Source organism: Salvelinus alpinus, chromosome 2, assembly GCF_045679555.1.
Source record: "Salvelinus alpinus chromosome 2, SLU_Salpinus.1, whole genome shotgun sequence".
Classification (NCBI taxonomy): domain Eukaryota; kingdom Metazoa; phylum Chordata; class Actinopteri; order Salmoniformes; family Salmonidae; genus Salvelinus; species Salvelinus alpinus.
In genome coordinates this window covers 129,836,107-129,854,911 of record NC_092087.1, presented here as the reverse complement: position 1 = coordinate 129,854,911, position 18,805 = coordinate 129,836,107, and the positions used below count along the sequence as shown (strand labels likewise).

Genomic DNA, 18,805 nt, shown 5'->3' with positions numbered 1-18,805 from the left:
CAGATGACAACCCCAACAAAATGCTCAATGTATTATGTATTGACAAAGCACTAGGGGTTTTCCCAATCCTCGTCCTAGAGACCAACAGGGTGTGCAGGCTTTTATTCCAGCCCAGTAACACACCTCAACTAATCAAGGGTTCGATAAGTAGAATCAGGTGTAGTCCCGGGCTATAACAAAAGCCGGCATACCCTGGAGTTTAGATCAGCCTGCTTTAAACCAGACCACACATACAGCATTACCTTTTGATTTATTACAATCTCATTTTGTGGTTTAAAAAAAAGTTCACAATTTTACATTCATATACATTCATACAACAAACACTTCTCTTCAGACAGGCGATATGAGTGGGAACGCTACCGAACATAGAAACACTAACAGTGATAAGGCGCAACATAGGAATCGAGTCTGGAGGCTTGCGAGAAGAGACAACGACTAAGTTTCCTTCCCAGGAAACAGTGGTGGTGGTTGTTAATTCCCCAGCCCTAACTCAAACGACATCTCTTCAGTGATTCATTCTGGTACAGAGCGTCTACACTAATATACAGAAAACATTTAGTAAATCGCACTAAATCGATGGCCTGAAACCATTTGTAATATAACCAAGAAATATGGTGTAGGCATAAGCACTGACAAATGTTAAGAGAACTCAGATGTTTAAACAGCTAAATACTATAAAATAATTATGAATCTTATTTGAAAACATTGGTGGTTTGTTTAACTAGGATAAATGCCATATTTCGGGCATATTTTGCATATAGGCTAGCTAACGTATACCTGTTTATTAAGCTAACTATCAGGGCATACACGAGGCATAGATACACAAACAATAAGTCATTGGGGGAAAAAAAAGATGACACTATACTGACAATGGAATGAAAACTATAATATAAACAACTGAATAAAGGCATGGCTTTTCAGATAGCGTCAGTGTATTTGACTGATTTGGGGACAGATCTTCTCCCATAGGGCTGCAGTCTGACCATATTAATTTCTGTGTGAACTTAGGAAAAATGGACAGGAAACTACATGTAAGAACTGACAGCAATTGCTGTCTCTCGTCATCTGTGCAGCAAGTAGCCTGAGGAATTACAAAAACAATCATGGTAGTTTGCCATTTAATTAGCTATAGTATTTACTGACGGCCTGTAGTAAGATCTTCTATAGCGGATGGTAAGTGCAACAGGAGGAACTGCCCCCCCAGGTGGAAGTTAAGGCATCACATCTTGGAGGAGGCAGCGACAGCAGTGTACACTCTCACAGTGTCCTGGTAGAGAGGAGGAGGGAAGGAGACAAAGGGAGAGAAATACAAAAATAAGTTAGAGCTCAATGCTAAACTTCTATTAATTACATTTGACTAGATTTATGGATATAAACAAGTAAAACACAATCTTGTTTATGAGGGGACCTGAGAGAAACAGTTCCAACACAAATATATAGTAAATGTAAATGAATAAGAAAAAAGTCAACGAAATGTTCTACATGTTAAAAAAAAAATACAAGTACACTATTTAGTTCATGTGTGCAACTTTTGATTTTCATGAAGGCTCTGCAATATACCTAAAATGATTTGACTATACTTGGATCTTTCGTTCAAATATTTCCAGCCAATTATTCCCACGCATCTGCAACGAGCCGTCTCAGATATGCAAGTGCTTTTCCTATTTAAACTATACTTTGATTGAAATAGGCAAATACCCTTTTAAAATGACATAAGCTTTAGTGTTTCGTTGACAAGAATGAATGGACTTACCTTCGTGGGCTCAGTGTTGTTGAGTAGGGCCTGAACCCCGTTCCCATAGTCTGCATGCACAGCCATCAGATTCTGAACCTGGAAAAACAGGGCGCAAGAGCAGGGAGAGACGGTCAGAAGTGTTGATAGCGATGGCAGTAAAATAGATACATTATACAATATTGCATTGCAAAGATGACCTTCGTGGTAGTGAGGAAGATGATGCCTGGGAAATCAGAAAGTATTCACACCCCTTGACTTTTTCCACATTTTGTTGTGTTATACAGCCTGAATTAAAAAAAAAAAATGTTTTAATCCTACTGGCCTACACACAATACCCCATAATGTCAAAATGGAATGTTTTTCTAAATATTTCTAAATTAATAAAAAATGAAAAGCTGAAATGTTTTGAGTCAATAAGTATTCAACCTGTTTGTTATGGCCAGCCTAAACAAGTTCAGGAGTAAAAATGTGTTTAACAAGTTACAAGTTGCATGGACTCACTGTGCAATAATATTGTTTAACGACTACCTCATCTCTGTACCTCACACATAAAACTATCTGTAAGGTCCCTCAGTCGAGCAGTGAATTTCAAACACAGATTCAACCACAAAGACCAGGGAGGTTGTTCAATGCCTTGCAAAGGGCACCTAATTGGTAGATTTAAAAAAAATAAAAAATAAAACAGACATTGAATATCCCTTTGAGCATGGTGTATGACACTTTGGATGGTGTATCAATACACCCAGTCACTACAAATTTACAGGCATCCTTCCTAACTCGGTTGACAGAAAAGGAGGAAACCGCACAGGGATTTCACCATGAGGCCAATGGTGACTTTAAAACAGTTAGAGTTTAATGGCTGTGATAGCAGAAAACTAAGTATGGATCAACAACATTGTAGTTACTCCACAACACTAATCTTACTGACAGAGTGAAACGGAAGTCTAAAGAATAAAAATCCTAGAGGAAAACCTGGTTCAGTCTGCTTTCCACCAGACACTGGGAGATGAATTCACCTTTCAGCAGGACAATAACCTAAAACAAGGCCAAATCTACACTGGAGTTGCACACAGTACAAAGAAGACAGTGAATGTTCCTGGGTGGCTGGGATACAGTCGACATAAATCTGCTTGAAAATCTATGGCATGACCTGAAAATGGTTGTCTAGCCATGACCAACAACCGATTTGACAGAGCTTGAAAAATTTTGAAAAAATAAAATAAAATAAAAAAGGGGCAAATATTGCACAGTCCAGGTGTGGAAAGCTCTTCGAAATTTACCCAGAGAGACTGACAGCGTTAATTGCTTCCAAAGGTGATTCTAACATGTATTGACTCAGGGGGTTGAATATTGAAGTAATCAAGATATAATGGGGTTTATTTTTCATTTAATTTGTTTTTACAAATATAATTTTTTTTCTTCCAGACTGTTGTGTAGACCGTTGACAAAAAAAAGACAATTCAATCAAATCGTAATCCCACTTTGTAACAACAAAATGTGTAAAAAGTCAAGGGGTGTGAATACTTTCTGATGACAGTGTGGTGGAGGAGTTTGATTTGAATAGTAATGCTTATAAAAACACGAGGATAGAAATAACATGGTTGCTGAGCCTAATGATGATGAAAATGGTGTCTTAAACAATCACAATGATGAGAACTCACCCAGCGTTTCTGGATGAAGACTTGGGCCCCCTTCAGGGCCCCAGCCATGTTCTGACAGAGCCTCCGGCGCTCCTCCTCATTCAGCACCTCAGTGAAGAAGGTGCGCACCTGCAATACACACGCCCAAGGTCAAGCAACTGGTCACACACGCGCATTAATAAACAATTAAACTATCAATAAATATTTCATTATTTGTAATCATTTATAAGCATTACAGTTAAGGATTTTTAAAATGTATAAATTACAAAGCCTTTATAAGCATTTGAACACAGAAACAAAGTAGTATCGCTAAAAAAAATTAAAATAAAAGGAGATTTAGAGTTATATATAGAGTGTATCATCATTGTGCCTGGCAGTGCACACAGATCTCTGTGTGTATGAATTCACCCTCAGGTCACATCAGTGCAACCCTCTCTACTGGAGAGGAGCCTATCAACCTCTCGCGACCAGGAACCCTGGTTGACCCCAGTGGCCAGGAGGAGCCCCTTTTGATGTGCCAGGCTTGACCAGCAGGGCCAGGATATGGCCCCAAACTACACATCCTGGAAGAGCAGGAGCTGGAATGCTCTTTGCTCCAGTATGACGGGTAATAAAGTCCAGATCCACAAACTATTTTTGGACTACATTAAGTGGCAAGCCTTTTTCTAAAACACATTGTCTGACAGCGCATCAAAACACAAGCCTCGTAAAATGTTGGGGTTAGTGAAAAGTATGTTTTATGCTCCCCTTAGAAATTGTCTTTCTTCCTTGAAGCCGAGATAACATTGCGGATCACTGGCTTGCATCTGACTGATCTAGGGTTGTCCCAGACAAAAAAAAAAAAAAAAAAACTTGGTCGACCGAATGCCGCCTGTTCTTTCGACCAATCGATTGCTGTATTTTTCCATATTCGGAAAGTATTCACACCACTTTCCTTTTCCCAAATGTTCTTACATTACAGCCTTTAAAATATTCTCCCCCCCCCCATCAATCTACACACAATACCCCGTAATGACAAAGTTCATTACATTTCTAAAAAATTAAAAACAGATCTTAGACCTGTCTATATATATAAAAAATAAAAAAAAGGTCCCACAGTTGACAGTGCATGTCACAGAAAAAAAACAAGCCATGAGGTCGAAGGAATTGTCCGTAGAGCTCCGAGACAGGATTGTGTCGAGGCACAGAGCTGGGGAAGGGTACCAAAACATTTCTGCAGCATTGAAGATCCAAGAACACAGTGGCCTCCATCATTCTTAAATGGAAAAAGTTTGGAACCATCAAGACTCTTCCTAAAGCTGGCCACCTGGTCAAACTGAGCAATCGGGGGAGAAGAGCCTTGGTCAGGGAGGTGACCAAGAACCCGATGGTCACTCTGACAGAGCTCCAGAGTTCCTCTGTGGAGATGGGAGAACCTTCCAGAAGGACAACCATCTCTGCAGCACTCCACCAATCAGGCCTTTATGGTAGAGTGGCCAGACAGAAGCCACATGACAGCCCACTTGGAGTTTGCCAAAAAGGCACCTAAAGACCCTCAGAAACAAGATTATCTTCTCTGATGAAACCAAGATTGAACTCTTTGGCCTGAATGTACTGGGAGACTAGTCAGGATCGAGGCAAAGATGAAGAGAGGAGACTTACGGTAGAGAAATTAACATTCAATTCTCTGGCCAGAGTTCTAGTGGACATTCCTGCAGTCAGCATGCCAATTGCACGCTTCCTCAAAACTTGAGACATCTGTGGCATTGTGTTTCGTGACAAAACTGCACATTTTAGAGTGGCCTTTTATTGTTCCTTCCACAAGGTGCATCTGTGTAATGATCATGCTGTTTAAATCAGCTTCTTGATATGCCACACCTGTCACATGGACGGATTATCTTGGCAAAGGAGAAATGATCAGTAACAAGGATGAAAGAAGAAAATGACGGGGATCTTTTATTTCAGCTCATCAAACAGGGGACCAACACTTTACGTGTTGTGCTTATTATGTTGTTCAGTGTATTTCCAAAACCTTGGTTTACTTTAATGTAACTAGGGCTGACCCCAATTAGTCGACTGGTCGATTGTTCGGTCGATAGGCTGTTGGTCGACCAAGATTTTATTTTGTCAAGCAGTAGCAAAAATATATATACACACATATATTTTTTTAAATGGCACACGAGACACCTGTGAGTCGCGCCCATCTCAGTGAACTAATCCATTGTGCGCTACATAGATACATTACCTGTGTGACATTATCGTCGTCAGCGCTGTTGTAGCGGCCCACATCTGGGGACACCTTAAACCTGGTCTCCACGTGCTGTCGCTGGGTCTCTGGAGCACTGAAGCTGTTGGGGAAGTAGTTGGGAGCGCCAGCCTGGTTGTCGAACATGCACATGGGCCCGTCTCGCTGGTAGTTGGACACACGGGTCCTGAAGGGGCAGTTGACGGGCAACTGCAGGTAGTTGGTGCCCAGCCGGTGGCGGTGTGTGTCTGGGTAGGAGAACAGACGCCCCTGCAGCATCTTGTCGGGGCTGGGCTCGATGCCAGGGGGCATATTGCTGGGGTCAAAGGCCAGTTGCTCGATCTCAGCAAAGTAGTTGGCAGGGTTTCTGTTGAGCACCAACCTCCCCACCGGAATGAGGGGGTACTCCTTGTGAGACCACACCTAAGGAAAAAGAGACGTGTTTCTACTTCTCTGGCCAACCAAGGTGCATGGATGTGCAAGAGATTTCTAGACATTCTCGGAGGACAAAGATTTTTTTCATAAGCATGCATGCATGACCCCTACCCTATATTTTCATCTAATTATTATCCCAAAAAGATTGCAGCTAATCAATCAGTCAGTTATTCTATCATTCACAAATGCTATGACATAACAGATCTCAGACCACTTTCAGAGGTTATGTGGAGTAAGTCCCCCCTCTGGTGGAAAAGTCAGAGTACTGCAAATGTATGGATACTCAGAATATTTTTGAGGACATCTTGTTTAAATTGCTAACAAAGTACAATACTAAGACATTTCAGGTATTTCTGTCACATTCTTTAAAAAACAACAAAGTATTGATCAAATGTTAAGGACTGCACCTACTATAAGGGTTAGGGTCCCCACATAATTGATTCAATTAAAATGGTATCTCTATGCTACCTTGGTCAGGTCAAAGGGGTTCCACTGGAACTTCTCGGCCTGGTCAAAGGTCATGACCTGGATGTAGAATGACCAGGAAGGGAATTTGCCATTGGCGATGGAGGTGTAAAGGTCTCGAATGGCGTAGTCCGGGTCGGTGGAGGCCAGGCGCTCGGCGTCCTCAGGTTTCATGTTCTTGATACCCTGGTTGGTCTGAGAGGAGAGCAGGCGAAGGATGCTATGGGTTACTATGGACACGTCCCAATTTTTCTAACTAGGTTTACTTGTTTTCCCACCATTACTCTCTTGCATCCTTCAGTTAATTAAGTATAGTTGACTCCTATATGTATTTAAGTGTAGTACATTTCACTAGTCCTGTAGTATCTTTTTTTTGAGGATAATACAGTGCCACAGTTGTGATCACTAACTCAGAGGCTGCTGCCTACATAGAGACTCATATCACTGCCCACTTTAATAAATGGATCACTAGTCACTTTAGACAATGCCACTTTAATAAATGTTAACATATCTTACATTACTCATCTCATATATATACACACTGTACCTTATACCATCTATTGCACCATGCCTATGCCGCTCGGCCATCTCTCATCCATATATTTATATGTACATACTCTTATTCATTCATTCATTCATTCCTTTACACTTGTGTGTGTATAAGGTAGTTGTTGTGAAATTGTTAGATATTACTGCACTGTCGGAAGTAGAAGCACAAGAATTTCGCTACACTCGCATTAACATCTGCTAACCATGTGTATGTGACCAATAAAATGTGATTTTATTTTTTAGTTGTGCTCAGACCTTGTAGTGGAACTTGCAGTAGACGGGCTGATGCTCGGCGTTGACCAGCTTGAAGGTGTGGGATCCGTAGCCGTTCATGTGGCGGAAGCCGTCGGGCATACCACGGTCACTGAACAGGAAGGACACCTTCACAGCGATTAAGACAAAATTACAAACAAAGGCACATATTCCGTCATAAGCAATTTAGCCATTGTGATAAGTAAAACATAATTATTTTTTTTTAAATTAAAAATATTATATAATTCTTCTACTTATTTAAATGAATGCAGCAACCACCATTTCTAGATATAGTGGCACAGCTTTTAAGTTGTTAATGACATGTTCTTACTCGATTTTGGTTTAGTGTGGGGTGAAATCAGAAAATACAATGCATTTTCTGATTCTAACTATTGTGCGTGTACAGGTTTGGTGACGAGTAGAGAGGAGCAGATACAGTACCTGATGCATACACTCAGGCCGCAGGCTCCAGAAGTCCCACACCATGTCTGGGTCCTTCAGGTGAGTCTGGGGGTTGCGCTTCTGAGAGTGGATGAAGGATGGGAACTGCACAAACAAAGAGAAATTAGAGAGATGTGGTAATGGTATTTAATATCATACGGGGAGATGAACTAATGTATTAGCCTGGTTGCCAGTCCGTTCAGCTAACATTCCACTCCTTGTACGTCATGTGTCAAAGACTGAAATCTAGGCAAGGCACACCCAGGTGCAATCTTGACTCACATGTCTGAACTCACCAGCATTGCATCCCTGATAAAGAATATGGGGGTGTTGTTGCTAGTAAGGTCCCAGTTGCCCTCGTCGGTGTAGAACTTGACTGCAAAGCCACGTGGGTCTCTCACTGTGTCAGCTGAGCCCGATTCCCCAGCTACATGAGTTCGAGACAAAAATAGGTTGATAAGAAACACACATGGACAACCAGTTTAAACACAATAAACAATTTGCAGAATAAAAAAATATGACATTGTGTATTTTCTGGTATTTATTCAATGGTGTATTGATGATGTAAAGTGGGGTCTGAACTGATCGACTCCCTTGATAAACACAAGCAAAAATGACTGTATACTAGGGATGCACCGATATGACATCTTTGGCCGATACACGATATTTTCCTTGCAAAAAAAACACAAAAAAAAAAACACGATACCGATCCCTGGTATTTACAATTTTAGCGGCCATTTAAGCATTCTAGTACAGTTAAATAGCACACACACCCCATCTTAGTGAAAGAGGCGTCACTACAGTCCCTGGTTCAAATCCAGGCTGTATCACATACGGCCGTGATTGGGGGTCCCATAGGGCGAGGTAGGCCGCCATTGTAAATAGGAATTTGTTCTTAACTTGTCTTGTTAAATAAAGGTTACACACACAAAACAAAGTTTGTTGGCATTTACATATGTACACATTACCAGTAAAACAACCAAAACCTATTTCTTTCACTTACTTGCTGTGCTGTTTCATTGTTCATTTGTTCAGTCATTTCATTCTCAACCAGGATTTCATCATACGTGTCAAGCAATGAAGCTTCAGCTTAGTCTGTCTGTGGCCTCTCTTCCTCGATGCGTACTGTCACTGTGTCCATTTCCATCTTGTCCAGCTGTGTATGTAACACTTTACTTAAACCCTGTTTCTTGTCTGCGTCGAAGTAGCGGTCCTTGTACATAGCATCGAGCATGGTGGCGACACAGTAGAGGCTCAGAGAGAATGCCACCAAATCGCTTATTCACAGCCGAGTACTTTTGTACGTTTTAACCCCACGGTCTGTCGGCAGTTTTGTTGAGCAGGCGTTTCAATGCCATGACGGGGTATCACGTCTGCTGCAGACGCAGTTGGTTTTTTCTCAAGTCAGTTTTTCAAATGGAGCTAGGAGTGTTCATGTTTCCAAGTTTCAAACATGTTCTCAAATGCCATTGAAATGGCAGCAGCGGTATGAGAACCAGCACATTCTTGAGCATGCAATACGGCTTTCCTCAGTACGAAAGCCTCGTTGACCCTCTGTGCTGTCAGACTCATAATGTTCATGAGGCTGACATTGCTGGCCCAAATTTCAGTCGTGAAGCTAATAGAAGTGACTCTCATGGAGACAAGTTTCAACAATATTGTGTAACTCCGGTAGGGCAACATCTGAAAAATAGTGTGTACCGGGGCTCGACCAGTCGGCAAAAGCAAACATCATCCACGACAGAGCATGGTTGATTGTCAAGGGCAATGAATTCCATTATCTTGGCGTTAATGGATTTCGCCTTTGAGTTCTCAATGAAATGTTCTTACTCTTTCAAATGACTGCTGGACTTGAACTTGTTGGAAGTGTGGGCTTAATATTTTTCTGCGTTTGTTCTGTGTAGCGCCGTATTTTTTGTGGCGTCATTACGTCACCTACTTACATTATACATTCCTGTACTGGGTAAAGTTCATAACGTTGACCTTAACAAGAGCCCCAGGACCAGTGGAAGCAAAATAGCCCCATAACGTCAAAGATCAATTTGGCAAAAACAAATTTAGACATTAGTAAATGCATTTCTATAGCTTCCCCAAAAAATAATATTTTTTTACAATGGTGGGGAAGTGCCAAGATGGAGGCGCGTTGGCTTCAGAAAGCACCCCTCTGTCAGTCATCTAGTGTATATATTGCATTTTATACTTAGAGGAGCAATAAGGGTACGTCGACAGCTTTTTCACCTAGTCGGCTTGGAATTTGAAACAGCGACCTTTTGGTTATTGGCCCAACACGCTTAACCGCTAGGCTACCTGACTGTCCAGAATTCTTCAGATATCGGCAAACACTGCTCTTGCAGATAAGCATGCTCTTAGTCATTTCCTGTACAGTGGCAGAGGTCAAATTGGTAGCTAGCAAATCTGATACAGTTTCTTTTTGCATGTCCTTAAGGAAACAAAAGTAACTGTTTGTAGCAGTTTTATAGAAAAACCGGAGTGAGCAGCCTCAAAATACCAGAAAAAAAAAGTGATGTAAAAAAAAAAAAGTGATGTAGGCTAATGTCTTACCCACGGTGGAGAAGCGAATGGCGATAGGTGTGGTCTTGCCCACATGCTCAAACACCTTGGCCTTGCAGTAGCGAGAGATGTCATGTGTCACCTCAAAGTACCCAAAAGCTCCTGTATAGGTAGAGGCAGAAAATGGTCAGTTAGTATATAGTACCAGTAAAAAAATTGGACACACCGACTCATTCAAGGTTTTTTTTTTTTTTTACTATTTTCTACATTGTAGAAGAACAGTGAAGACATCAAAACGGTTAAATACCACATATGGAATCATGTAGTAACCAAAGTTTTATATTTGAAATTCTTCAAAGTAGCCACCCTTTGCCTTGATGACAGCTTTGCACACTCTTGGCACTCTCTCAACCAGCTTCATGAGGTAGTCAACTGGAATGCATTTCAATTAAACAGGTGTGCCTTGTTAAAAGTTAATTTGTGGAATTTCTTTCCTTCTTAATGCGTTTGAGCCAATCATTTGTGTGGTGACACGGTACGGGTGGTACACAGATGTCCCTATTTGGTAAAATACCAAGACCATATTATGGCAAGAACAGCTCAAATGAGTGTTAAGTTCTAAATGAGCCTAGTAAAACTCATGTACGATTAGTAAAGCTTAAACCAAGTTTATTCACCCATTGGGTCATACAGCTGCATAAGACAAAGACATGGTTCCACCAGTGGTAGTATATATACCCCAATTTGGGGTGGAATCTCCTCCTCTAAACATTACATATTTGTTGCTAGGCCGGAAATTAAGTGCCGCGGGCAATAAACTGTTCCTTCCCCCTTAACATGACCTAACCTCAGCCCCCTTCCTCACTAAACCACATCTCGCTACCCTTATCAGTGCCTGCCAACATGTGATCATCTTTCCTTCACTCAGTATATTCCAAGCTTAATTGCCTCCACCATATACATTCATCGTACAGATAACCATTAACTTCTGGTGTAAACCCTAGACTTTAGCACTCAATATTTCAATAGGTTACCTGATAATTAACACTATTCCAAGTTTAGGAGTCAGAACCCAGAATCCAACATAAGCAAAGAAAAACGACAGTCCAATATTACTTTAAGACATGAAGGTCAGTCAATCCGGAAAATTAAAAAAACGTTGAAAGTTTCTTCAACGGACTTGTCTATTTAAATAAATAAACATTTAAAATAAATAATAAAACAAATAAAACCGCAAAAACCATCAAGCGCTATGATGAAACTGGCTCTCATGAGGACCGCCACAGGAAAGGAAGACCCAGAGTTACCTCTGCTGCAGAGGATAAGTTCATTAGAGTTACCAGCCTCAGAAACTGAAGCCCAAATAAACGCTTCACAGAGTTCAAGTAACAGACATCAACTGTTCAGAAGAGACTGAGGCTTTCATGGTCGAATTGCTGCAAAGAAACCACTACTAAAAGGACACCAGTAAGAAGAGGCCTGCTTGGGCCAAGAAACACAAGCAATGGACATTAAACCGGTAGAAATCTGTCTTTTGGTCTGATGAGTCCAAATGTTTGATTTTTGGTTCGGCCCGCTGTGTCTTTGTGAGACGCAGAGTAGGTGAACGAATGATGTCTGCATGTGTGGTTCTGTTAGGAGAATTAAGTTCTCATGTTCTTTAACCAATTCAATTAAATTACTCAGTCTGCTATATCAGGATTTGTAGGATACTGATAGAAAAAAAAGACAGAGGCCCAGTCTACAAAAGTCAAATGTTTATTTACGGGAACGTTCTGCCTATCATTTCCTGTACATTGGTCTATATACCTTACATTTCGTCATAAATGTCCCTCTCAGAAACAATGACAATATAGTTCACAAGTCTTCCTGTCATACATTGTCTGCCACCTGTTATACAATCTACTACAAGCCCAAGGTCTCTCCCCTCCCTGGGTGAGAACAGAATGTCCTGTAAGGAACACAGTAGTAGAGCTTGTCTGTCAATAGCTCCTCTTATCTCATACATTGTCTCACACTTGCACCCTGCTTTCATACTAAAAAGGAACAGAAAGTCCTTGTACTAATTCTGACTAAAACTACACACATCAGATTTATAGAGGTATGATTCTAATAAATGTCATACAATGACAGGGTAGTTTTAGTTATAGTTCTACGTTAAATGTATACATCATTTAGTTATTATTCATAAAATCCATAACAGGTTCCCACCGTGAAGCATGGAGGAGGTGGTGAGATGGTGCTTTGCTGGTGACACTGTCAGTGATTTATTTAGAATTCAAGGCACACTTAACCAGCATGGCTACCACAGCTTTCTGCAGCAATACACCATCCCATCTGGTTTGCACTTAGTGGGACTATCATTTGTTTTTCAACAGAACAATGACCCATCACACCTCTAGGCTGTGTAAGGGCTATTTGACCAAGAAGGAGAGTGCTTGAGTGCTGCATCAGATGACCTGGCCTCCACAGTCACCCAACCTCAACCTAATTGAGATGGTTTGGGATGAGTTGAAGGAGTGTAGGAGTGAAGGAAAAGCAGCCAACAAGTGCTCAGCATATGTGGGAACTCCTTCAAGACTGTTGGAAAAGCATTCCAGGTGAAGCTGGTTGAGAAAATGCCAAGAGTGTGCAAATCTGTCAAGGCACAGGGTAGCTACTTTGAAGAATATATTTTGATTTGTTTAACACTTTTTGGTTATTTCATAGTTGTGATGTCTTCACGGTTATTCTACAATGTGTAAAATAGTACAAATGAAGAAAAACCCTTGAATGAGTAGGTGTGTCCAAACTTTTGACTGGTACTGTACATCTAGCTAGTTAGTAAACACCTACTTATAAAGCCATACACATGGTGCACTTTACCCTTCTGTAATAGTGGACCAACACAGAACATCACATGATCAAGTATGGTCCTATAATATTCTGCCCCGAGTAGACTAACGAGTTACAGTTGATATTTTGGCCTAGACCCAGAAGTAGTCCAACACTTTCTAATATGTTTATTTCCAATGTGATAGGCATGTCTGGGGAAGTATTTCCCTATACCATTACTTTGTGAGGGTCCACTTTTAAGAACAAATCTAGTAGCGTCTGACTCTTTCCAGCGCTGTAATTTCAGCCTGTCTTCAAACAGTTTCTGACAAATACAGTGAGCTCCAAAATAATTCAGACAGTGACAATTTTTTGTTGTTGCTTTGGCTCTGTACTCTAGCACTTTGGATTTGAAATGATACAATAACTATCAGCTTTAATTTGAGAGTATTCTCATCCATATCGGTTGAACCGTTTAGAAATTACAGCACATGGCCGGCCCCTCCCCCCACAATGATTACATCAAGCTTGTGACTTTACAAACTTGTTGGATGTAATGCTTTTGGAGCTCACTGTATATTGCATAAATGCTAACCAGTGTCTGTTAAAATGTATTGGTGGACACCCACCGCCTCCCTTGGCATGTACCACCCTCTCTGGGATGCGCTCGCGGTCGAAGTGGGCCATCTCGTCTATGAACGGGGTGTCCTGCACTAGGAGGGGCCCCCGGGGACCCGCTGTTATTATATTCAGCTTGTCCCCTATCGGGTGACCAGCCCCAGTGGTCAGGTGGTCTGGCCTCTGAAGGGGAAGCATTGACATAGACGTTATACATAAGACATTGCACTACACACTTTATTTACACAGTCATTAGGCCTACTTTCTCTATTTTCCTTTGGTAACAGAGTAGGTCCTTTCCCTGATTCCACATCAGCTACACTTACACTCGTAATTCATGTACTTGTTCTCAGGAGACATAACTACACACACATTAAGACTAGGAATGTACAGATATACTTTGTGCACCTGACACTTAATAGCCTGGGCACAAGACTCAATGGTCCCATTAGGTATGTGTGATATAGGCCTTGTTTACTTACAATCTTGCATAATGTTTATCCATTAAGTCTACCCTTCCTGCGCACCAATGATTAGATAACCATGATTTGACATGGCTAAAGTCCAAGCTAAACTATAGGCAAGACAATGACCTAGCTACCTTTCTTATTTACATTTAAGTCATTTAGCAGACGCTCTTATCCAGAGCGACTCAACAAATCAAGGTCCATAATCATACAGTTATTGCAAAGTGTCACTGATTATTCCATTCTCATCTTGCAATGTTTTCACGTTAAACCAGCAAATTAAAACACAAGCAGTCAACTTCTTCTTGGCATTTCATTAGGTAGGTAGTTGACGTTAGTTAGCTAATCAAAACATATAGCTACTCTGCAGTTATGTTAAGTCAACATATTACATTGTCACAAGTGTATGGGAGTAAACCCTAGATAACCTTGGGATTCATTTTGGAATTATATTCTACAAAATGTCAAGAAAGCCCGAGCTGCAGGGGTTTGTTAGAAATGGGCAGGGTTAGACTTTGTGGGTATAGCAGCTAGTAACGCCCAGCTGCTAGTCCAAGCTAGCTAGTAGTAATAGGCTAACGTTAGTTGTAGGCAACAATTCTTGCACGATCAAAGAAAAGACAATTCAAATACAAATGTGCATTCTTTGGTTGTGGAATTGAACAGTACAATGGTTCAGTAAATGTGTAGCTAACTAGCGACCTAACATTAGCATTATAGCTAAGTAGTCCAGGAGGCAGAAAGCGACCCTGGATGGTCTCTCACCCATTTCTAAGCAGATCTGCACAACACAAACTAAGTATAAAAATTGACAAACCTGATCGCTTCGGCCCTCTTTCCATAACTTCATTTGATCCTTCGCTTTCCCTCTATCCTCGTCCATCTTAAACGAAGAAGTTTAAACCACAACTGCTTGGGGGGGGGGGGGTTAAATTTCCGAGTGCTATTTAACCACTGTACGATTAGGATCCTACTGCTTTCTCCCCGACTCCTATTGGCTGCTGGATCACCATCTGAACTACTTTCGGGGCAAAAAAAAGTACCCCTGGCTGCGGACCGCAGAACAGGGCGGGGTTAAACATGTAGCCCGACCCAGGACCCAAAGGCGAGCGGGTTATTTCTACGGGTAGTCAGTTATTGGTTCACGTTGTCTAGTCGAACTACAAACTTGCGATCCAACTCTCACGTGAGGCAACAGACTTAACAACGTATTTAAACATGTGAAATATTGACATTGCTAGTTGGCTAGCTTGGCAGAGATGAAGTGTCATATTTATCAGGTACTGCTGACCCCATGCAATTGTATCACAATTGCAGTTACAATATAGCTGCTGTATGCTTGTGTGTAGTCATCATGTTGTGTTGCCACGGAAGCATATGCACACAAACAGAGGGAGATAGCTTTATTCCCCTTTTATTAATAGTGTGTCGTCAGTCGTGATGTTGTGTTGTCACGGGCACATATGTGCACAGAGACAGGTGGCTTGATTCCCTTTAATGAATAGAAAATACAAAAATGACAGTTGTTTTATTGCTTGGTGTTATTTGTTTAATTGAGTGGACACAAAGCTATTTAGCCATTTCAATTGGGAGCATGGGTCGTGATGGGCAGAAAGGGTTGACTGCATGGATATGGGTGGCTTCAAGGGAAGAATCATGGACCTTTTTATGTCAACTCGATATTCACATCCGAAGAACATCAAATAGTCAGGAGGCAGAGTTGAATGTTTTAATCTCTTTATTCTGTGGAAAGTGGTAAGCATAGAAGTAATACTGTATGTTATTGTAAGAATCCACTGTTCCATACACTCTTAGAAGAAAGGGTTCCAAAGGGATTCTTCGGCTGTCCCCATAGCTGAGGCCTTTTTGGTTCCAGGTTAGAACCCTCTGTGGAAAGGGTTTTACATGGAACCTGGAACCCAAAAGGGTTCTATTCACTGTATGTTGTTTCTGAGATGTATTGTTTCTAACAAAGTATCCACAAAAGCCTTTTTGAAAACGAAAGAATAGATGCTAAGTGAAATCCTTGCTATGACCATAACCTCCTACCCTAACATTAACTTAACACTTTTAAATCTCAACTTCAATAGGGTGAAATCAGATTGGGTATCCCAAGCATCCCACTTATACATCCCCCTCTGGGTGTGTCTGAGGGGATGGCTGAGCTCCATCCCCTGCACGTCTGAAGTTTGAAAAAGTGCACTTGGATGTTCCACAGCGCTACTGGCATAATATTCTGTGGACAGATGGCACTACAGTTGTGTTGTTTGGAAGGAACACACAACACTATGTGTGGAGAAAAAAAGGCACAGCACACCAACATCAAAACCTCATCACAGCTGTAAAGTATGGTGGAGGGAGCATCATGGTTTGGGACTGCTTTGCTGCCTCAGGGCCTGGACAGCTTGCTATCATCGATGGGAAAATGAATTCTCAAGTTTATCAAGACATTTTGCAGGAGAATGTTGGGCTATCTGTCCGCCAGTTGAAGCTCAACAGAGAAGTTGGGTGATGCAAAAGGACAACGACCCAAAACACAGAAGTAAATCAACAACAGAATGGCTTCAACAGAAGAAAACATGCCTTCTGAAGTGGCCCAGTCTGAGTCCTGACCTCAACCCGATTGAGATGCTGTGGCATGACCTCAAGAAAGCAGTTCACACCAGACATCCCAAGAATATTGCTGAACTGAAACAGTTTTGCAAAGAGGAATGGTCCAAAATTCCTCCTGACAGAAAACGTTTGGTTGAGGTTATTGCTGCCAAAGGAGGGTCAACCAGTTATTAAATCCAAGGGTTCACATACTTTTCCCACCCTGGACTGTGAATGTGTACACGGTGTGTTCAATAAAAACATGAAAGTGTATAACTGTTTGTGTGTTATTAGTTTAAGCAGACTGTGTTTGTCTATTGCTGTGACCTAGATGAAGATCAGATCACATTTTATGACCAATTAGTGCAGAAATCCAGGTATTTATACATTTACATTTACATTTAAGTCATTTAGCAGACGCTCTTATCCAGAGCGACTTACAAATTGGTGCATTCACCTTATGATATCCAGTGGAACAACCACTTTACAATAGTGCATCTAACTCTTTTAAGGGGGGGGGGGGGGGGGGGTTAGAAGGATTACTTTATCCTATCCTAGGTATTCCTTAAAGAGGTGGGGTTTCAGGTGTCTCCGGAAGGTGGTGATTGACTCCGCTGACCTGGCGTCGTGAGGGAGTTTGTTCCACCATTGGGGTGCCAGAGCAGCGAACAGTTTTGACTGGGCTGAGCGGGAACTGTACTTCCTCAGAGGTAGGGAGGCGAGCAGGCCAGAGGTGGATGAACGCAGTGCCCTTGTTTGGGTGTAGGGCCTGATCAGAGCCTGAAGGTACGGAGGTGCCGTTCCCCTCACAGCTCCGTAGGCAAGCACCATGGTCTTGTAGCGGATGCGAGCTTCAACTGGAAGCCAGTGGAGAGAGCGGAGGAGCGGGGTGACGTGAGAGAACTTGGGAAAGTTGAACACCAGACGGGCTGCGGCGTTCTGGATGAGTTGTAGGGGTTTAATGGCACAGGCAGGGAGCCCAGCCAACAGCGAGTTGCAGTAATCCAGACGGGAGATGACAAGTGCCTGGATTAGGACCTGCGCCGCTTCCTGCGTGAGGCAGGGTCGTACTCTGCGAATGTTGTAGAGCATGAACCTACAGGAACGGGTCACCGCCTTGATGTTAGTTGAGAACGACAGGGTGTTGTCCAGGATCACGCCAAGGTTCTTAGCACTCTGGGAGGAGGACACAATGGAGTTGTCAACCGTGATGGCGAGATCATGGAACGGGCAGTCCTTCCCCGGGAGGAAGAGCAGCTCCGTCTTGCCGAGGTTCAGCTTGAGGTGGTGATCCGTCATCCACACTGATATGTCTGCCAGACATGCAGAGATGCGATTCACCACCTGGTTATCAGAGGGGGGAAAGGAGAAGATTAATTGTGTGTCGTCTGCATAGCAATGATAGGAGAGACCATGTGAGGATATGACAGAGCCAAGTGACTTGGTGTATAGCGAGAATAGGAGAGGGCCTAGAACAGAACCCTGGGGGACACCAGTGGTGAGAGCACGTGGTGCGGAGACAGATTTTCGCCACGCCACCTGGTAGGAGCGACCTGTCAGGTAGGACGCAATCCAAGCGTGGACCTTGCCGGAGATGCCCAGCTCGGAGAGGGTGGAGAGGAGGATCTGATGGTTCACAGTATCAAAGGCAGCCGATAGGTCTAGAAGGATGAGAGCAGAGGAGAGAGAGTTAGCTTTAGCAGTGCGGAGCGCCTCCGTGACACAGAGAAGAGCAGTCTCAGTTGAATGACTAGTCTTGAAACCTGACTGATTTGGATCAAGAAGGTCATTCTGAGAGAGATAGCAGGGGAGCTGGCCAAGGACGGCACGTTCAAGAGTTTTGGAGAGAAAAGAAAGAAGGGATACTGGTCTGTAGTTATTGACATCGGAGGGATCGAGTGTAGGTTTTTTCAGAAGGGGTGCAACTCTCGCTCTCTTGAAGACGGAAGGGACGTAGCCAGCGGTCAAGGATGAGTTGATGAGCGAGGTGAGGTAAGGGAGAAGGTCTCCGGAAATGGTCTGGAGAAGAGAGGAGGGGATAGGGTCAAGCGGGCAGGTTGTT

At 42.4% G+C, this 18,805-nt stretch overlaps 1 protein-coding gene across 1 annotated transcript; it reads right to left on the bottom strand.

The window, feature by feature from the left end:
- Positions 1 to 231: 231 nt before the first annotated feature.
- LOC139568785 (catalase-like) lies at positions 232 to 15,339 on the bottom strand. The gene is made up of 11 exons (XM_071390866.1): positions 14,969 to 15,339; positions 13,696 to 13,867; positions 10,304 to 10,414; positions 8,038 to 8,168; positions 7,742 to 7,846; positions 7,304 to 7,429; positions 6,503 to 6,694; positions 5,600 to 6,022; positions 3,397 to 3,504; positions 1,754 to 1,831; positions 232 to 1,267 (listed from the first exon to the last, which is right to left on the bottom strand). The coding sequence occupies exons 1-11, from the start codon at positions 15,032 to 15,034 to the stop codon at positions 1,220 to 1,222; spliced, it is 1,560 nt and encodes a 519-aa protein (XP_071246967.1). The 5' UTR covers positions 15,035 to 15,339; the 3' UTR covers positions 232 to 1,219.
- Positions 15,340 to 18,805: the final 3,466 nt, after the last annotated feature.